The sequence below is a fragment of the Bidens hawaiensis genome, unplaced genomic scaffold (genome assembly GCF_021521415.1).
Source record: "Bidens hawaiensis isolate Kalapana, Puna unplaced genomic scaffold, B.hawaiensis_p1.1 tig00072855_1, whole genome shotgun sequence".
In the NCBI taxonomy this organism is placed as follows: Eukaryota; Viridiplantae; Streptophyta; class Magnoliopsida; order Asterales; family Asteraceae; genus Bidens; species Bidens hawaiensis.
This window is the reverse complement of record NW_027502696.1, coordinates 26,368-48,139: the sequence shown is the minus strand read 5'-3', so window position 1 is coordinate 48,139 and position 21,772 is coordinate 26,368. Positions and strand designations below refer to the sequence as shown.

General features: G+C 41.4%; 1 protein-coding gene and 1 pseudogene across 2 annotated transcripts; one reads left to right on the top strand and one right to left on the bottom strand.

Annotated features, from left to right (window-relative positions):
• The first annotated feature begins 1,190 nt into the window (after positions 1 to 1,190).
• Positions 1,191 to 4,669, top strand: LOC143606056 (zinc finger protein VAR3, chloroplastic-like; annotated as a pseudogene). The gene is made up of 5 exons (XR_013148667.1): positions 1,191 to 1,429; positions 1,826 to 1,928; positions 2,246 to 2,475; positions 2,681 to 2,779; positions 3,400 to 4,669. The product of XR_013148667.1 is annotated as a zinc finger protein VAR3, chloroplastic-like (transcript).
• A 476-nt stretch (positions 4,670 to 5,145) lies between these two features.
• Positions 5,146 to 8,323, bottom strand: LOC143606055 (phosphatidate cytidylyltransferase 1-like). Its single transcript, XM_077081957.1, has 11 exons — positions 8,236 to 8,323; positions 7,883 to 8,135; positions 7,583 to 7,735; positions 7,323 to 7,451; positions 6,311 to 6,476; positions 6,155 to 6,202; positions 5,981 to 6,067; positions 5,762 to 5,890; positions 5,629 to 5,685; positions 5,468 to 5,551; positions 5,146 to 5,238 (listed from the first exon to the last, which is right to left on the bottom strand). The coding sequence occupies exons 1-11, from the start codon at positions 8,321 to 8,323 to the stop codon at positions 5,146 to 5,148; spliced, it is 1,287 nt and encodes a 428-aa protein (XP_076938072.1).
• Between the last annotated feature and the right edge of the window lie 13,449 nt (positions 8,324 to 21,772).

The following is a 21,772-nucleotide window of genomic DNA, read 5'->3' as shown; positions in this document are numbered from 1 at the left end:
TAAGTTTTCATTATCAATAGAATTAGCCAACTTATGTTTGAATCCCTAAAACATTCGATTTCGTTCCACCGTGTGTAACGTCAAAAATTCTACTACTGTGATGGCACAATGGCTATCAAGTGACATCCGATTGTATGGTTTTTTAGGGGAAGGTCCAAGACAAAATGAGTCCGGTTAAAACAACATAGTCTGGTCGGAATAGGGTTGTTCAAAAAACTCGGGCTCGTGGCTCGCTCGATAAAACCTCAAACAAAATTAGCTAAAAAAACTTGATTTGAAACATCCTGAGGTGAGTTGGATCATTTTTGTAACCGAGCCAAAATCGACCTAGGCTTGGCTCGTTGGCTCGATCTTAACCTTGTTTAACTTCAAAATCGAGCTAGAGTCTTAGTTGAGTTGCCCCGTTTACTTTCGAGCCCGAGCTCGAAACCACCCTGGCTCGACTCGTGAACAGCTCTAGGTCGGAATGAAGCAATGAGACTTTTCAAATTTGGAGAGCGCGGTAATCTAACACATACGCCAATCATCTTATTCATCATTTTTTTCTAAATAAAGCCAAATTTTTTTGCAAAAAGGCCTGTACACATCAGGCGTAAAATGTATGTCCTAGTGAAGATCGAGAGCACGTAACGAGAAAGATATTAACAACAAAGTCACATTCATTGCACGAATTTGCGAAGAGATCAAGTTGAAAGGATTCCTAGGTAAGACTTGAAAAAAATAAGCATCCATTTAACTTCAACTTTTCTCATTTTCCCTTCATTTATTTTTTAAAAGAAAACTACATAACATGATTTTTCCCAACGTTCTTCTAAATCAATTATTTTCGCTCACTAATTAAACAAGACTCAATGACACAACATAAGCGACTTGCGCCTCTTTCAAGAGAGCTCTCACAATGACAATTAATATCTATCGGATTTTATTTACAAAATAAGTTGTATAAAATTATCTCTAATACGCCATTGAGAGTTGAGAAATTAGCCATTGACGCTTATCCGTTAGAAGAAATCCTTAGGTGAGGCGTCCTTCGGTCGAGAATGCGAGCCCAAAGTAAAAAAGTAAAAAGATTTTACTTGTAATGAAGTAGAATAGTAGATGACATGATAGCGAAGTATCGACCCACCAACATTCATATCGACCAAATTCATCAAAACTATTCGACGGCCCACTTCCTCTTTCTAATTTAAACCACCGGCCGTCCACTCTCCGCTTATTACAATAATAATATTCCCGCCGATGATGTTCCGCCATCACACCCGTGGCCGGAGTGGTCCGAACTACTCCACTTCATCTCAACCTCCGGGCAACTCGATCCAGACAGGAGCATCAAGGATCAATTCGTGCCGAACGAGAGCTTGTCAATGGAGTTTGTCGATGCTGCGTGCTCGTTTCTAGGGTTTGCTAGCAACAGACCAGATATCTTAGGGTTTGTAGTTCTCCCTAAATACAAATATATTAATTTTATTTTGTTTCAGATCATTTCTATTCTTATACTGTTTATGTTGTACCAATTATTCATAAGCCCTATTTTTGTATCATTTCTCAATATATTGTTGTTAATGAACCAAAATTCGGATACTCATTTAGATAATTCAGGATATCCAGATTATCCATATATATATATATATATATATATATTTAAATTTATTAAATATAAATATTAATTAGAAATTTCGGATATTTGAATTACATTTTGTTAATATTCTTATCATTTTAAAATATTAAATATTTTTTCCATGATTCGGATATCTGTTTGGATATCCAAAACTCTGGATATCTGAAATTGAATAGCCCTACTTGATACGATTTTTGTTGTGTTCAGGTGGCTTCCTAAGGATGATATACAGGTGCTTGTAAACAATGGGACACCATTTCTTTTCAAAAATGCTATTGAAACTGAGAAAAGAATCAGGTCTTTCTTACAGGTTTGTTTCTGATTTTAATATTAATTTTTTCTTAATTAATAAATCAAATTAATAAATAAGCAAAGTTTTCATTTTTTTTTAATTTTCAGTTGAAATTGTCAATTGAAAAAATACTTTATAAGAGATTGGGAAAAGTATATGATATAGAAACAATGAATGCAAATCGAACAAAACTAGAAAATAGTCCTTGTTATATTGGGAAAAAAAAAGAAGCAATAACGCCTTCTTGATAAGGTGTAAGAATGCTGCATAGGCGCAGTGATTATTTGTGTTTTCTTAATCATAACTAAATTACGAGTGAAACTTTTGAAATATAGGGGGAGGAATCAAGTGAAGCAACAACATTGGACTTGATGAAGTACATATTGAGTTATGCAAGCAATCCTATTTTTTATCCTGAAAGAAACATTAAGGAAGCTACCGAGTTATCTGCCAGAAATTTGTTGAGGAAGATGGCTAATTTTAATGGTAAGGAGGAAGATGATCAAACATCAACAAATCTTGAACAAAATAACACCATCAACAGAGGTGACTGGATATGCCAAAAGTAAGTTTTATCTTGACACATAGATCTGTTTCAGGGGTTACTTTTGTCTTTTAACCCAATTTTGGGTTCATAAAGCTACCAGTTGTTGTTGATTGCTTGGTGTGTTTGGAACAAGTTGTATATGTGTATATATTTAATATTGGACAACAAGTGTTTTTGAGTCAATCCGACACGAACTAAATTTGCTGAAATATGTATCGAGCAGGTGCGATTTCAAGAATGTTGCTGCGAACACAAAATGCCTTGAATGCGAGGAGTTAAGACCACAAAGACAATTGACTGGCAATGAGTGGGATTGCCCCAAGTGAGCTTTCCTCTATATATTCTATTCTACATTTCTATTCTACATTTTCTAGTTGGTAACATTGTTATTGCTAGTTCTACGTCACAAAAATTGATTTGTACACAACAAACGATGATCACTAGGAAAAAAACAAAAACAGTGTGTCATATATTCATATGTAAGGTTACAACTGTCAAATAAAAATTGTTTTACAACTCAATCAAATAAAAATTACATATGTGCCAGTTGCATATAAAGTTAACCAACTTTGGTCCTATATTTACTTAGGGTAACCAACTTTGTTTATTCTATAAGAAAAAAAATTCATTTTCAGAATTCGGTTGTAAGGTATTCTTCACCCTTTGGCAGTAGTTAACCGAAAAGTCTACATGGTCAAATTATCGACACTATTTATCATTTTTTACCTGATCACCTATAAGTATAACCTTAAATCACAGTTTTTCAAAGTTTAGTAGGATTTGATTGGGTACCTTTGTTTGTTAATGGTGTACAAATCATTTTACAAAACATACTCAGGTTTCGTAAGTAAAAAAATAAAGAAAAAATGTTGAAGGTTGATTTTTCACGTTAATAGCTATATATCATGATAATTGAGGCTTTGCTCTGTCTTCTTTTTCCAGATGTAACTTTTTTAATCATGGAAGAAACGTGACATGCATAAAATGCGAATGTAAGAGACCAGGTGAGGCTCCTTTACCCCTTACGCAAGTCAAAAATTCTGGTTACGCACCATTTGTGCCTTTACCAGATGACATGTTTGCAAAAAAAACAGAAAATATAAAAACAAGAAATTTTGAGCCAAAATCTAATGTTTCTGATACCAATTCTGAAAAATCAGTTGCTAAAATTGAAAATCAGATTAAAGATACCGCTGAAGACGAGAAGTCAGAAAAATGGTTCAACAAAGTGGCCGAGTTACATGATGTCACGGATCTAACGAGTGTTATTTCAGACGATGATTTTCCCGAAATTATGCCTATGCGTAAAGGTGAAAACCGGTTTGTGGTTGGTAAAAAGAAAGACCGATCTCAGAATTCCCCGACATATAAACAACAACAAGCAATTGAACAAGAAAAAAAGACCAACTTTGTTCCTTTTGTTCCGTTTCCACCTGGTTATTTGCTAAAAAAGATGATAATCAGCAGTCAGTAAGCACAAATTCAAGTCAAAAGTCACACGGGAATTCGATTGAAACTGCAAATGACACTAATCATGTGCAAGAAACAAGAAATACTCAAATGAACAGAAGTGAAAATATATCTGAAACCTTAAATGTTGATCAGGTCAACCCTGGAAACCCAAATTTGAGAAATGACCCGTTGGATATGTCTGACGAGGCTAAAACGTCTATAAGCACAAATTCAACTAAAATGTCACATGGGAATTTGATGAAAGCTGCAAATGATAATAATATAGTGGAAGAAACAAGAAATACTCAAATTGACAGAAGTGAAAATGGACCGGAGACCTTGAATGGAGACCAGGTCAACCCGAATTTGAGAAACAGGTTTCGAGGACCAAGCCTAGAAGGGTCAGCGGTCAAGGAAACTGACCCGTTGGATATGTCTGAAGAGGCTAAAGCAGAAAGATGGTTTAGACGGGTTGCACAGATTAAAGATATTTCAGAATTAAGTCAAATTCCCGATGAGGATTTCCCGTCGATTATGCCAATGAGAAAAGGGGTCAACCGGTTTGTGGTTAGTAAGAGGAAAACACCGTTAGAGAGGCGGCTAAGCTCTCCTGAGTATAGAAAGGATCTTAGAACCGTGAGATCTGAACCGTCAGAAAAGGATGCTGATGATGATTGTTAAAGTACTTACCCTCTATATTGTAAGTTCATTTTTTTAAGTAATATTTGAAACATTTGTTTGATAATTGGTATGATAATGAAATCAATAATCAATTGATTATTAGTTTTGTAATATCCAGTTTAATTGTCAAGTTCTTCTCTTATCCCAAACCAACACCAAATAAGTCTAAAATTTGTTTTATTGATTATATATGGTTCTTGTTGAAATCTACAAGCAATTGCATATAGTTTCATCCTAATTTTAGAAATACGTAAGAAGCATAACAATAGAACTCAACAAAATGACTAAAGAACAAATACCTCCTTTTAATCACATTGCTGATTCAATTAGACCATCACATAATCAAAAAATATGTTGAGAAATATGAGAACCGTATAATGTATGTGTACACGGTGCTTTGAACATTATATATAACTTAACAATATAAGACGGGTTTGTAACCGTTACACTTTCTCTCTTTTACTACTTTAATTATCTTCTATACACTATGTGCAAGTAGATTACGCGGTTCTCATAATTCTTGACATACTATTGGATCTAAAATTCACGTGACCCTCAATTAATTAACTCCATATGTCTCGCAACTATTGCCTCCTTCACTTTTGCAAGAAGCAACTCTTGTTCCTCGTATGTGAGGCTCCTCAATATCTGTTAAAGAAAATATGACAAGTTATACTAAGCATGCCTTTCTGTTCAGAAAAGAAAATTATATATATATTTTTATAAATAATTAGTATGTCTAATACGAATATTAATACCTTTTTTGTTTGTAAAGTTATTGTTCTTTTTTCCTTTTAAGTAATTACTGTTATAACTTATATGAATACAAATATTATATTATTGTAATAAAAATGTTTTAGAGAAGAAAATAGCATACCTGTTCCAGGAGAATCTCAACAGGATAACATTGTGGGATAACAAAGGACTGATGGTAGATGTATGCAAAAACAGCCATTACCCTCTGCAAATACATTAATTATGCAATATTGTTACAATACCAGTTTAAATCTTAGTAAAAACAATTTATAAGTACATTACCTGACAGTCCATTCTGTCAGTAAAGCCACCATGTCCTGGAATACTGCCACCGAAATCCTTTAAAAAGTTGGACAACATATTAATATTACTCAGCACGCAGTTTCTGTTTTAAATCATAAAAATCAGCACACACCTTAATTTTAAAGGCTCTCTTAAACCCGCTTGCAAAAAACCCTCCAAACGGTGCTATAACTGATGCAAATAAACTGAGGCATAAAGCATGCCATTGCACTGGTAAAACTAGAATTTCTTTCCATGGTAACTGCATGTGCAATGTTTTATTAACATAAGTTCGCTTATTGTTTTCATACAATTGTTAAGATTTATATAAAGTGACGGATCTTAAACCCACCCATCGAGTTATTTCTTCGGGTAACTCAAATATTTCTGGCTTAAAAATAGGACCTGGATCACATTCAAGCCAACCTGTGGATAAATCCTACATAGCAGGTTCAACATAAGAGAATAGTTTGTGATAAAGGTGGCAAAACGGGCAGGTCTGGCAGATATAAGTGTTTAGACCTACCCTTCTCGGGCATGTCAGCCACTGGTAACGACCCAAAACCTTTGCAAGCTACATAAAAGATTAGCTAAACACTTTAGAAATTAGAATAACAGAATGAATTTCACTTTAAAACCAGATAAAATGAAAATAATGAGGTTTGACTTTTAACTTGCAAACAATCTTACAAAAAAATGCTGAAATAACTGTTGTGACTGATGCTCCTATAAAACCCTCCCATGTTTTCTTTGGAGAAAGCTTTATAAGAGGTGTTTTTCCAAAGAAGAAACCAAAGAAAGAAGCAGCTACATCGTTAATCGCGATAAGTGCTGCTGGAAGGAGAAACCTGCATGAAAATTTGAAAAAAGAATATGAAAAACACCTGCATGAACATTTGGGTTTGGTGGTTCACTTGTTTGGTAGCTTTTAAGATTTTAATGCTTTTGGTTAGATTATAAACGTTTAATTAAACTAGGTCATATCTAATCGTACTTTGTATACATATTTCATCTCATTAACTTTAACTTACATCTCATTAACTTTAACTTACTGTAAAAGTAATATTTTTATGATTTTAGAGTTTATCTCGTCAATTTTTTAAGTGTATGCATTAGTTCTGCGTTTATTTGTTGGTTTTACGCATTTTAACTTATAAAATACATTCGGTTGCTATTATTATTGTTATTATTATTATTATTGTTGTTATTATTGTTATTATAATTTGGACAGAAGCTAATACTAAATATTTTTTGTAAAAAATACTTTTATGACAAGTCTGGTACCTATTAAAACTAAAATTTATAAACATAAGCATGCAAACTAGCTGAAATTTGCACAATATTGCATAAATAGGTGAAGTACATCTACCAGATTTCCAGGTTACGAATTTTACTTTCACTAATAAATTACATATCTGGTTTCTAAAGTCAACATGGTCAAAGTTACCTACACGGTACCAGCCAAGTCATCATTTATGACAGGAAAACCAAGTCACATTTCCTTAAATCAAGTTTCTGTAAGTTGGTTACCGTAGTTATTTTCTTGAAAAGGTTCATCAATGTTTATGTTAAAAAAACAAAGTTCATCGCTTATAATACGTTATCTTCTATGCAAATTGAACAATCAGAAACAATATTATAGTCTAAAACTATAAATGAAGAGTAAGAGAATAAATTGTTGAAGTGGGGATTACCAGAATATCCCTTCAAAGATATTGGCAGCAGTGAATGCTGATTTTGTAAATACTACTATCAAAATCATGTGTGTCCATGCATACTGACTGAATTGATACTTGTTTAGTGTAAGAATGAACCACATGAAAACATAAGAATGAACCACATGAACCCTGTGCCAAATAAGAGTTATGGTATGAGCACACAACAAAGTATAATTACCAAATAGCCCATTTCAAAATATAGGTCAAGATGAAAACATAAGAGATTTTAAGATGCACCTGCAATATATAAGAAGTAACATATAACCATTTGATACTTCATAAAACTGGTTGCAAGCTTGTAGAAAACCTTTTCAGGAGTTACAGCATGCCATATCTGTTGACCGAGAATTCGACCATACACATACAGCATTGCAGTGAAAAAGAAGTGCCTGTAAAACAGATAATCAACTTTATAAAAATAACTCATTTCACCATAAGGGTAAACTTGTGATTACAAATCCATCAAGATTATCTGTTTAAAATATGCAGATAAAATTAGTTGTAATGATAATCATAATCATAATTAACACTATTACCAGTTGAGAAGTCTGAATCCCGGAAGACGTCTATCTTCATGAGCTCGTCTAAGCAAATTAAAAAGCTCACTCGTCATTAAGATCTGGATAATGACGATCATACCCCACAGATAAAGATGGCCCAAGTAAACAACCGCTATGAAGCCCAAAAGCATCCAAACAGACGAATATGTTCGGATCCACATTGATTTGTATTTGTTTTGGTCATTGAGAAGCAAATCACTAGCATTTAATTTCACAACGTCTGGAAAAGCTTGCATAATCCCAGAACAAAAATGAAAACAAACTAAAAATATGCAAATTGAAAGGATTAGAGTAATAGAAATTGGAGTCTATATAGTTTCATTCTAAACAAACCTCAGTTGATTTTCTGTGATGCCGAGATCGGACACTTGAAGGTTTGGGGCTTTGAAGATCTCTTTCCATTAATTTAGGATTCATTTTCACTGAAAATCACTTTTGAGGCTTATGTGCACCTACAGAAGCATACAGAAAATTATAAAAAGAGAATGAGCATTTCTTACTGCATAATTGCAATTTAGGGGTGTGCAAAGTCGGTTAACTATGGGTCTCGTTAACCTATGGTTCAGTTAATCGAAATGTGTTTAACCATAACCGATTGTCTGTTAACCGTGGGTTGGTTGTGATTATTTTGGTTATTTTATTTTATCTGTTGCGTTTATAGTTTATGATGCATATTAAACCTAAGTTAATTTTCCACTCCTGTTTATCGATACTTAGAATCAGATGTCAGCTATTGGGGTGATTTGATTCAAATTGGTTGGTGTAATTCGGAAGCATGTATTTGTTTACGGTACAGTAATAAACATTATCTGATGTGTTGATGAACGAATGCAATTCACCGATTAAAAATCATCATTCTCCGCACAATCAATTCCATTCCATCGAATACTAATTCGTGATCCCTCAAAACTAAAAATGTGTGTTCATTCAATGCGAAAGTAGAAAGCTGTTGTGATATTAATTGGTAAGGATTCACGAATTGCGTCTAACGCAGAAGAAATCGAGAGAAATCGTTGTATAATTGTAATTTAAGAAAAAAAAAACACATGCACACACACAAATCCTTAGAGATCTTACACTTGATTTCTAGAAATGATGAATATGTAATATATGTAGTTCACGGGAGGTCGGAAAATTCACCGGCAAAGCATCTTGCAATTGTTAAAGAAATCATCCGTTAGGTAAGAACAGGGTAACGACCATTCAAATTAACCTTAACCGCTTCAATCTGTTTTTTAGTTTTTATTTTTTTAAAGATTTGGTTTACATAACTAGTCCTTGTAGTTTTGTAAATAATAAATCTTTGGGTTTACGTTTAAAAAGTTGTATGTTTGGTTACATGATTTTCATGTTTATATTTATATGGTTTTTTGGATTTTAATAATCCATATTAAATGATATTGGCCGATAATAATCTCAAGTCAGATTATCGTCACCGGCAATCCCAAATTTAATTCAGGTGTTTGAACTTCCAGTTAACAAAAATCAAGTCATTTGGATCATCGTTTCGAATTAAGTTTACATCAATCGACTCGTATATCAAAAACCCTAAAACATTTCACAAAACTACCCTCGAAGTCCAATTTAGCAGATATATAGATGTAAAAATAAAACTCTTGAATACAATATCTGACACTGCTTAATTGAACATGATTCAAAACGATTATCCACCCAATTACAAACTACAAAATTCTACTCTATGCATTCTATACATGTTAATTATATTATCAGTTTTAATATGATATTTTGACAATCTCTAATTTAGTTACCAATATCATTGTAGAGGGAAGCAACACCAACAGCGCGATTTTCTTGTTTTTGCAATCTGTTACCGACCGGCCTGTTCCACTATTTTTAATTTTAAAAAACATGTTCTGCCAAGGAGTATGTATCCTGGAATGAGCTGACATTCTTTAAGGATATTCAGTTTAAAGAATCTGTGTTTACAGAGCCCGGTACATTATATTCCGTACTAAAATTAAATGTGCCGATAATGATTTAGTACAGTTTCACTTTTAGTTTAGCATCAGGAGGTGTATCGTTCAAGCAAGCAAACAATGATAGGATTAATTTGTTTGATGATTGTTGGAAGTAATATATGGCCGGCACATTATTATATATCAACGTTAGAAACAAAATCCATATTATTGATATTAGAATAGGTATGTAAATGTTCAACCTTGACACAAAAGTGAACTTTATTATTTAATCAATTTGATAGGGTAAAATAGGGCCGAAAGGGCGCAAGCTTAAAACATGTGTAACTTGGGCTATGGGAATTATAAGGCACATTAGCAGTTAATGGAAAGGTCTTGACGAGTCGGACCTTGCGGCAAATGGCAGTAGGCGGTTTGGCCCAGCTGTCAGCCCAAAATTCATCATTTAAGTCTCTGATTTCACCCAATGATTTTTCATGCAAGATTCGTGGCATTAAAAACTTTTCAAAAATAAAACAATGCTTTTTCCGGCTATCACCTATTCACCCATAATTTAGGCTGTCATTTACCATTTTCTATGTCATTTTCTATTATTGTTTGTAATTTTAAAAATTTAGGCATGCCTGCCATATTAGAAATCTCAATATAATGGGAACTTGTGCAATGTTTTTCTCATTCAGAATTTATCAAAAAATATTTATCCTTGAGAATACTTTCTTTGTTTTTTTTATTGTTTCCGCATTGCGTTATTTAATGAACTTAAACCTTTATTTTTCCACCCACGTATTTTCGGGGCTCCATTAGATGACTTACTTTAATTGTGAAAACAACGAAACCGGTCAAACTATTGATAAGAAAAAGAACTAAATGCAGAAAATAACAACATAGTTTCACACTTTAAGGATCATGACAAAAAAAAAAACTAACTTCGAAAAACAAATAATGTTTTTCTTTTTACAAATCCTACCAACCTACTTCTACTCAAATGAAATCCTTTTTTTTTTTCTTTAATGGGTTTTCATGGTAAATAAATGTTATCTTGGTTAGTCTAAACGTTGAATATTTTAACTTTGTGTTAAATATCATTATTATTGAAGAAACACTAAGTAACCCCGGGCAGATTATAGGTAATCTGGGGGCCAAGTAATGTTTCCCACGAAGGTTAGGTCCAGCAGAGTAAGTTGTACTTCAGGGAACCTGCAAAACAGACACCGTAAGCTCGTCACTGAGAAGGGGGGGTTCCTCCTTGTGACCACCCTCCGGCGTGAGAATCAGTCTATATTGCTCTTTGAATATAAAAGTATATTATAAGAGCAGTTATCAAGTAAGTTATACGAGATTGTAGATGATCTTACCATTCCAAGATATTGGAGTATTTATAGCCGAAGGTAGGTTTTCTAGAAGGTACAGCCGGCTGAATAGTATTCCTGTTCAACCAACAGTGGATTACGCACAGGCCATACTGGTTGGTGGGTAGGTTACAACCAACAGTAATAAAGTCGGCTGCACTATTCCACCAACTGTAGACCATGCACGTCCCACTGACTGTGGATTGTACGCAGGCCATGCTGGTTGGTGAATAGGTTACGGCCAACAGTAATACTATTCCACCAACTGTAGGCTGCGCCTGCTCCACAGTGAGAGTTGGTGAGTAGGCAGCGGCTAATAGTGACAAACAGTACTAGAGGGTGCTCCTCCTCGCACTGTTGTCGGTGAGCTGTCACCCTGTGATTGGCTCATGGGCTGTTCTGGTCAGATCGTCTGTCCTATCCATACCTTGGTAGGTATGGTACAAAAGATCTTTCAGAATCAGACTGGCTCATTTGGGCGGGATTGTTCCCGCCTTGCTCATGCCTTCACGTGACTGTTGAAGTAGCTAGTCTTGTACGTGTAGCCTTGCTGTCTGCGGGTAGCCTTCCCTGATGGCTTGTATCCGCAACTGCGGGAACAGGCGGGGTACTTCACCATTGGGAGGCTTTCCCTGCGTGTACAGCTTGCGTACTGCGCGTAAGATTATATGAGCATGGTGGGTCCTGCGGGAGCAGATGGCCTTTGCGCAGACAACCCTGTTCAAGGTGAGTCTTGCGGGACCAACTGGTCTCTGCTGGGACCTACCTCTTCAAGTCCCCCCAGTCCAATGTTCTTCTCATGCGTGTTTAATAAAGTGAGGTGAACTTTTGGACTTAAGCAAAGGGTTTTGAAAAGGGTTTTGTAAGGTTTTCCATGGGAAGTCCTTGTCACTTGCAGAAATGCCCGAGTTTCCTGCTTGGTCTTTGGGTATGATGCGGGTAGGTCTGTAACCTCCTCGCAAGTCAGGAGCATTGAGTCCCAGTTGTATGTATTTTCCATGAGGTTTTGGTAGTTTCGAACATAGTGATCAATTATGTTAAGACCACCAATTCCATCTTGGAGCTTCAAACAACGTAGTTCTCGACGCTCCCGCTATGCGGGGATGTTATTTCCGTTTCCGCAAGCATTGCCCAGAAGATCCTTCTTGGTTTCAATTCCCAGCGGAGCGCTAGGTATGTGAAGGGTTTTGCCTTAACACTGTACCTGCGCTCGTCTTACGGTTACTTTACTTCCAAGGTATTCCTGGCGTCAATTCCCTGCGGGTGCTAGGTATGTGCAGGATTTTGCCTTTACACTGTACCCGCACCCGTCTTATAGTTACTTGGTTGCCGAGGAATACTTGGCTTCAATTCCCTGCGGGTGCTAGGTATGTGAAGGGTTTCGCCTTAACACTGTACCCGCATCCGTCTTATGGTTACTTGTTTGCCAAGGTTTTCTTGGCTTCAATTCCCTGCGGGTGCTAGGTGTGTGAAGGGTTTCGCCCTAACACTGTACCCGCATCCGTCTTACGGTTACTTGTTTGCCAAGGTAAGGGGGGATTTTCCCGCTTACTATTTAATATTTTCGAATTTTGAATTTTGAAATTCGAAGAGTTGGTGAAAAGATAAGAACAGTCCAAACCTCTGAAACGTCGTGCGACAGTTTCTTCTGACTGTGTCAGGACGTGCAGGAAGTTATGGTGACGTGACAGAACATGGTCATTCCAGTCGCTTTTTCAGGCGCGTGGGCGTGATTTTTCTGGCGCGTGGCCGCGAAATTACTGGCACACGTCCTTTCAACAGCTGTTGCCAGCCTGTTTTTTGCCACGTGTCATAGTTTCATTGCACCTTTGATTTCTCTCTCCTCCGCATTAAATTCACCGCATTAATTGCGATTACTATATAAAGGGGAAGAGAGTTATCTGTAATTCACACTTTCACCTTTCTTCTTCTTCTCAAGTAATTTCCGGCAAATTTTTCTGTTCAGTAAAGCCTTACTCTGAAATCTTTTTCTTTTTTCCACCATGTCTTCTCATGATACTGATGATCAGAAGACTGCTGGCGAATGCCAGTGTTCTCTTCCTGTCGATCTGTACCAGTATATCGTCAGGAAGTTCATGCTCGAGTCTCTCGAGCCTGAGTTTCCTGAACCCCACCATACTGTGTACGATGCCCCTAGTGGCAAGATCGGGGTTTATGCTGCATTCTTTGTCTACGGAAACCTTAGGTTTCCGTTGACAAAGTTTGTGTACCGTGTCCTGGAGAGGCACGGTGTGCACCTGACAGAGGTGCACCCCATGGCCATTGCCAAGGTCCGGCACTTTGAGTGGGTGTGCCGGATACTGGGCCTTGAGCCCTTTGTTGACCGTCTGATGACCTTCTACACTTGGAGGTGCATCCAGGGGTGGTACACTCTTACAACCCGTATAAAGGGTTTAAAGATTTGTACCACCGAGCGGAGTCTTCGCTCATGGAGAAGAGAGTTCTTCTTCATATCCGCTCGCGCCGTCCCCATCGCCATGAAGTTTAAGAATGGCCAGGCGCTTCCGAACCTTCCCGCCCTTAACTACGAGGAGGCGGAATGGTTTTCGAAGATATCCCGGGTCCAGTCCCCGGTTTTCCGTTTTCCGGAGTCGGCGATGGTGATGCTGGGGATGAGCCGGGTGTGGAAGGCGGCGAATGCGGATAAGGTTCCGATCGTCCTTGAATATGGTTCGAACTCTACCCCTTATGGTATGTCTTGTTTCTTTTTTGCTGACTACGATTTTTTCTAACTTTCTTGTTGATTTCAGAGGGTAACGATCTTCAGTCGCTCCTGAATCCGCGGGAGGAAGATGGTCCTGCGCGGATGGGTACTCGTGCTCTGGACGAGAACGAGTTGCCCATCCTCGAGCAGACTGCGGGTCGGTTCGTGGAGGTTTACCCGCCAGGCCAAGAGATCCTGAGCCACCGACGGCCAGGTAAGCCTATCTTCTACCCTGAACCTCTCAAAGCTGTGCCTGCTGCTGGAGTTCATGACATTTCTTCTTCTGAGGAATCCGCAGAAGGTCCTCCACTGGTGCGGAAGAGAAAGGCTGCCGTCGCGAAGGGCAAGGAGAAGGTGGCCTCTACGGCCGACCCGGTAGTCCTATCTGACTCGGAGTCAGATAATGCAGAGGTGGCGGGGAAGCCCGGTGGTGAAGAGACCACCGCTCCGGAGGCTGCAGGTGTCACCTCCGAGGAGGCAGCGGCAACGACGGTTACCGGTGTCAAGAGGCCGGCTCCATCGGGTTCGCCCCCGCTCGTCCGTGCGTTCAAGCTCAAGAAACCCCGTAAGTACCCCCATAATTCTTGTCTAGATTTGTTGTTTAAAATAAATTTTTCTAACACTTTTGCTTATGTAGGTGTGGATGTTGACGCATTCCAGGGTGGAGTTGGAGCAAGTATTCCCCCGCCAATGACGGTAGGCTCGGTCAGCCTTCCCGAGGCATCGACCCAGGCGTCTACGCCTGCTTCCGCTGGTTCCAGCCTTCCTGAGGCTGTTCCAGCTGAGAAGGTGTCTCCGCCGGCCGTGAGTGCAATTTTTACAGCATCTTTCACGGAGCCGGCGGTTACTGTTGCTGAGGAGGTGGCGCCAACCATGGCTACCACAGCGGCTGCCACTATACCTGCGCCACCGGCACCGACGGCCGGACCTTCAGGTATGCGCCAGGCTTCCCGCCGATCTATGCCACCTTCCCGTCTGCCTGACCTGTTGGATGGATTTCCTTTAGGTTCAGGTGATGGGTTTGGCGGCTATCGGCCTGTTATTGACCCTACAGGTACGTAGGGTTCCTTTTCCTTTACATATTTTTATCATCTTTTCCTAACTGCCTTTGTTTCTTTTGCAGTGTCGGATTCCAATGAAGTGTATGTTCCAAGATGGAACATACGCCGAGGAACAACCCTTCGCACCCCTGTGGAGTGCGTGGACTGGGCTCGCCACGCTGCTCCTCATGGTGCGTTGGGGGAAGCCATGGCTAGCTACCAAGAGGGTAGGCTAACCAATGAGCTTCGGGTTCTCCAGGCCCGAACGCAGCCCCGCGTCGAGCTGCTTTGTCGTGAAAACGACAAGTTAAAAGCAGCTCGCGCCAAAGATATATCTGAAGCGCGGGCTCTTCGGGAGGAGAACCGGCAGTTGGCCGCTGCCGCAGCCGAGAAGGAGAAGGCATTCAAGGCCCTTGAGGTTGAAGTCCAGGCGCGACTCGAGGCCCGCTCCAAGGCTGCCCAAGCTGTGAATGAACAGCTTCGGCTGGCCAAGGAGACTGCGCGAAACTCAACTGAGAGGGCTGCCAAGGCTGAAGCTGTTGCTGAGCCACTTCGCGAAGAGAATGAGCAGCTTAAATGCAAATTAAAGGCTCTTCAGCATGCTCATGACGCCTTGGCAATGGAAGATGCCAAGAAGCTGCAGGAGATCCTTGACCAGAGGGGGGTGCTTGACCGTACTGAAAGGAAACTCAAAAGCGTCGAAGAAGCTGCCGCCAAGGAAGTTCAACTTGCCAACCTTGATAAAAGCGGAGCCGAACGTGCTTGTAAAGAAAGTCAAGCTACCCTCCAATGGTTGCTTCGAGAAGCGTTGCCTCAGGTATCCTCTTTTTCTTTACGCTTTCTGCTCGTAATTAGAAAATGTTCTAACTTTATTCTTTTGTAGGTTGTGCGTCAGGTCCTTTCAGAGACCTCTTATGACGATGCGATGAGCGCGGCCCTCAACGCTTCTCATGAGGATGGGCAGAAGACTGGCTTCCTGCTTGGTCTAGGGTTTGCTGAGAGAGGCTTTCCGCCCTCCAACTTCCCTTTATTCAATGTTAACACTGAAGCTGCTTATGACCAAGCTGTGAACCAGTACGCTGCCTTCCCGCATCCAGTGGTGGAGAAGGTGAATGAAGCTGCTGCTGCTGATGATGGGCTAAACATCCTTAAGGCTTTCCTTGGGCAGCCGCGCTCTGATGGTGCTGGCCCAAGCGGAGGTGGCCCTGAAGCCTGATCCTGAAGATCCCTTCCCGCTGGTAGGATAGACTTAGCTTTGTATAGATTTCTTTTAGGCGGGTAGTTACCCAGCCATTCTTGTAAATGATTGTGAAATATTAATCTCTTTGCGTATAAGATTGTTATTTCCTTCCTTGGGTTCTTTGCTTTATAAACTTATGACTTGCATACTTAGTTTAAATTAGCAATTTCCCAAGTGTTTAGAATAAGAACCTTTGAACGTGGTTGATGATGGGTTAAAGTTTCGCCTCCTCCTTCGTGATTGTGCGGGTAAAACCGTCACTTGCACTTGGTAGGATGGCTAACCTTTACCCTCTATCTGACCTGCGTGTAGGTTTTTCAAAATTTCTAAGGCATTAAGTTAAACCTTTGAACGTGGTTGATAATGGACTAAAGTTTTTGCTCCCTCTTTCGTGATTGTGCGGGTGTAACCGTCACTTGCACTTAGAAGGATGGCTTTAACTTTAGACCTATATCTGACCTGCGTGTAGGTTTTTCTTATCCTTTTTTATGTGTTCATAAGTTAACCTTTTAACGTGGTAGATGGTAAGTTAAGTTTGGCTTCCTTGAATGTGATTGTGCGGGTAAGACCGTCACTTGCACTTACAAGGATGGCTAAACTTTACCTACATCTGACCTGCGTGTAGGTTTTCCTTAGAACTTTTTTAACATTTTGGCGTTGTGTTTATGCGGGTATTGCCGCCTTCCACACGCAACTACTTCTTCCTGTAAGGGAAGTTCATAGGTTACAAGCTATCAATACATCATGAAAGGAGAATCATTTCCATTAGAAGTGGCTCTAGGCCTTTTCTTTACAAGTTGGAATTGATCTACATATAACATTTGCGTAATTGAGCTCCATTCCATGTTCTAGGGATGGGAGTGCCATCGAGCCTTTCGAGCCGGTACGCGCCCTTTCCCAGAACCTCTTTGATAATGTATGGCCCTTCCCAAATCGGGGCCAACTTTCCTGGGCGTTGTTGGTTCGAAGCCTCGTTGTTACGCAGTATGTAGTCTCCTTCCTTGAAGTTGCAGAGTTTTACCCGCGTGTTGTAGTATTTTTGCATTTGTCGTTTGTAGTTTTCTTCACGCACGGCGGCTAAGTCTCTGCGCTCTTCGGCTAGCATAAGGTCTAACCGTCTTTCCGCATCATTGTCTTCTGGTTGGATTAAGACCCTTGGTGAGGGTAAACCGATTTCGACTGGGATCATGGCTTCAGTGCCATAAGTGAGACTGAACGGGGTTTCTCCCGTACTGGTCTTCTTCAGCGTTCTGTTTGCCCAAAGGACGTGTGGAAGTTCGTCCACCCAACCGGATCTATGTTCCAAGAGTCTTTTCTTTATGCCTTCGACGATGCTCTTATTTGCTCTTTCCACCTCCCCGTTACCTTGCGGGTGTGCCACTGAGGTAAAGGTGTGGGTGATTTGAAGTTCTTTCAGCCACTGCTGCAGCTTCTTGTCAGCAAAGTTGGTGCCATTGTCGCTTACCAAATTCTGTGGAAGTCCAAAACGACAAATAATAAATTCCCAAATAAATTTTTTGATATGCTTTGCGGTTGTTTGGGCTAAAGGTTTCGCTTCTATCCATTTGGTGAAGTAGTCAATGGCTACCACTAGGAACTGAACATTCCCAGCTGCTGTTGGAAATGGGCCTGTCACGTCGATGGCCCACTTCTGAAATGGCCACGAGGAAGTGACAGGAACAAGATCATTTTTCGGGCGATGCGTGTTGGGTGCGTAAAGCTGGCAAGATCTGCATTTTCTGATGTATGCCAACGCGTCCATATGCATCCCCGGCCAGAAGTATCCCGCGTTGTTTAGCTTGGCTACCACAGCGCGGGGGCCTGCGTGTACTCCACAGATGCCTTCGTGAACCTCCCTCAGGAGGTAGTCAGCATCTTGGTTGTCCACGCATCTTAACAACGGGCCAAGAAAGTTACGTCTGTAAAGGGTGTCATTGACCAGCTGATAATTTAGTGCTTTACAGCGTAGTTTTCTTGCCTGTGACTTCGACTCTGGTAACGTTCCTGCTTCAAGGTATTTTATTATTGGGGTCATCCATGTTTCTGTACCGGTTTGGATGACACAAATTTCCTTGTGCGGGACTGATGGTGTTTCGAGGAGTTCCACGCGGATGTCCTTTCCCAAGTGGGTGAAGGCCAGTGATGCAAGCTTGCTTAACGCATCCGCAGATTTGTTTTCGCTGCGCTTGACGTGTATCACTTTACAATCATTAAAATCGCGCATGATGGCTTTGGCTTGGGCAAGGTACAGGGCCATTGTGTGGTTCACAGCCGTGTACGTCCCGTTTATTTGGTTTGCCACTAGCATGGAATCAACGTGGGCTTCCAAATTTTTTACACCCATCTTTCGCGCAATCCTCAATCCGGCCAGGAATGCTTCATATTCAGCTTCGTTATTCGTACTTGGGAAATCCAGCCGAATAGCATAAGTATATTCCTGGCCTGCTGGGTTTGTTAATTTTAACCCTGCGCCTGAACCCTCGTTACTAGCTGCTCCATCAGTATAGAGTCGCCAGACCTCATCGATTTCGTGTGCTGGGGAGGGTTGAACCTCCTCCTGGCACTCTTTCTCCCGCACAGCGGGGACTTCGGCAATAAAATCAGCCAGGACCTGGCCTTTAATGGCTGGTCTCGGCTTGTATTGAATCGCATATTCTCCCAATTCAATTGCCCATTTGGCTAGGCGTCCCGATAACTCGGGTTTGCCTAGAACATTTGAGAGTTTGAAGTTGGTGAGAATAGTGATTGGGTGACCCTGGAAATATCGTCTCAACCTGCGTGAAGCGTGTATAAGTGCCAAGACCAGTTTTTCCAGGGTAGAGTACCGGGTTTCCGCGTCTGCCAGCACGCGGCTAACATAATAGATTGGCATCTGGATGCCTTTTCGTTCTACAAGCAGGACTGCCCCGGTTGCTCTATCTGTTGCGGAGAGGTATAGGATTAACTCCTCTCCCGCTTGTGGTGCTGTGAGTGTTGGGAGTTCGATCAGGCGTGATCGAATCTCCTGGAAAGCTGCTTCCGCTTCTGGTGTCCAGCGGAAGTGCGTTTTCTTTAAACAATTTCTTAGTGTTGACACAAAAGGGAACGACCTATCCGCATGGTTTGCCAAAAAGCGGTTAAGCGCGACTAGTCGTCCATTAAGTGTTTGAGCCTGTTTTATGGTGGTAGGTGATTCCATTTTGACAATGGCTTCGACCTTTTCAGGGTTCGCTCTGAAGCCATCTTTAGTAATAATGACCCCTAAGAACTTCCCTTCTTCCACCCCAAATGAACACTTGCTCGGGTTGAGCTTCATGTTTATCTTTCTGAGCGTGTTGAAAGTTTCCTCAATGTCTTTCAACATCGTCTCTGGCTCGGGGCTTTTGATGACCAAATCATCCATATAGACTTCCAAGTTTCTCCCAATTTGGGCGTGAAACTCTTTGTCCATTAGTCGTTGGTACGTGGACCCCGCGTTCTTAAGTCCGAACGGCATCATTTTATAACAAAATGTGCCATCGGGCGTCCGAAAGGCGGTTTTGTCCTGGTCATCCACAGCCATGTGGATTTGATGGTACCCCTTATACGCATCCAAGAAGCATTTAAGGCGAAATGGTGCCACCGAATCCACCTTGAGATCAATTTCTGGCAACGGATAACAATCTTTGGGGCATGCTTTATTCAAATCTTTGAAATCTATGCACATGCGCCATTGTTTGTTATTCTTCGGTACCATTACGGGATTTGCAACCCATGTTTGATATTTGCTAACGCGCACGATGCCCGCATCAAGGAGTTCCTTGACTTGGGTTCTGCACGCGTTGGTTTGCTCGGGCCCCATTACTCTGCGCTTTTGTACGATCGGCGTTACGGCCGGATCGCATTTGAGCTTATGCTCTGCCTTTCCCCGGGGTACACCAGTCATGTCGGCTGGTGTCCACGCGAAGATGTCTGCGTTTCGCTGCAGTAAGCGCTTGAGTAAGGTGCGTGTTGGATCAACAATTGTCGGGCCAATGGTAACGGCCTGATCGGGATATTTCCCGTTGAATGCCCACTGTTCAGGCTCAGTGATGGTTTGTTTGGCCATCTTCGGTTTGGGTTTAGAGGAGACAGATGCGATGCATACCTGGGGAATGCCCGTGATCATCGCTACGCCTTCAGTTGTTGGCCATCCCATCATGCCGTGGACTGAGGATACCACAGCGTTGAATCTTGCCATCCCGTCTCTCCCGAATAGGATGTCATACGTATGATGTGGTTTTTTCATCACAACAAAATCCACATCCTCCGTGCGTGAATAATTCCCATCGGTGAGAGTGACGGGGAAAGATAGGATGCCCAAGGGAGTGTTCATGCTGCCGTCAAACCCTTCCATTGAAGCATAGACCGTCTCCAGGCGTTCCTTGTCTTCATCATCGAGCTTGTCGAAGAACTGCCTGTACATCACTGTCGACGATGCGCCATTGTCAACGAGGGTGCGGGAGGTGATGTAGTGCCCCAGCTGGCTTTTAATGACAATGGGGCCTTCTTTGTTTGGGCCTCCCGGCACTCGCGGGAAGCGCACTTCTGCTTCCTTCCATGCGCATGGTTCGGTCATTGGTCTCTTTCTTCCTCTGACCTTACCATGGACCATGTTGATGCTAATGTCGACGGGCTTCCGTCCGTTACCCCTGTACCTGTTGTCGTTCCTTCCTCCCTTCTTGATAGATGCCACGAGGTGTGCGAGCCTCCCATCCTTGACGAATGTCTCGACGATGTCCCTCAAGGATGTGCACTCCTCAGTGCTATGGCCCTTTGTCCCATGGAAGTCACAAGACTTGCTTTGATCCGCATTGGGTTTCTGTCGGATCACTGGGGCTTTTGGCCATGGCAGTTTTTCCGTGGCAAATATCTCCGTGACGCTCTTGGTGAGTGGCGTCCAACGGTTTTTCCGGTTCGAAGGGTGCGTTTTGTCCCTTCCGCCAACCAGAGGGTGAGAGCTTGAGGGGGTGTCAAAGTTTATCCTTGACTGCCAAATACCTTGCCGCCTCTTTTTGTTTAGCCGGGCGGTTCTCACATTGTTCTCCCTTGTCCTCTGCGTGTAGAGGTTTGTATTGTGGGGGAGATCTCTTCCCAGCTGTTTCTCTGTTTCGGCAAAGCGCTTGGCTGCCGTCATTATGGCATCCCACGTGGATGGCATGCCGTCTTTACCCGTCAGAGTGCGGATGAGTTCTGGGTATTCAGCGCCCTGAATGAAAGCGGCGCGAACGAGGTCTTCACTGATGTTGCCCAGACTCACCTTCTTGGAGTTGAAGCGGGTGATGAAGTCCAGTAAGGATTCATCCTCTTCTCTGACACAGTTGAGGATCGTCCACTGCTCCTCAGTGTGCTTCCTCTGTTGACTAAACTGTTGACTGAACTTGTTCTGGAAGTCTGCCCAGTCATAAATGTGGTGGACCGGTAAACGGTCGAACCATGCTCTGGCTGCTCCTACCAGAGTCATCTGGAACATGTAGCACCACGTGGGTTCCGTCCAGTTACTGACGGTTGCCCCCGCAATGAACCTGTTCAGATGGTCATCTGGGTCGGATAGACCATCGTATGTGCCAACGTTGGA

Bases quoted from the DNA above. Each gene is read 5' to 3' on its own strand.
- LOC143606055 (XM_077081957.1), bottom strand. From the start codon at position 8,323: ATGAATCCTAAATTAATGGAAAGAGATCTTCAAAGCCCCAAACCTTCA. The intron at 5,891-5,980 runs GTGGGTTTAAGA...TTGCACATGCAG, and splicing joins CCGAAGAAATAACTCGATGG to TTACCATGGAAAGAAATTCT. The intron at 5,239-5,467 runs GTATGCTATTTT...TTTCTTTAACAG, and splicing joins TTGAGATTCTCCTGGAACAG to ATATTGAGGAGCCTCACATA.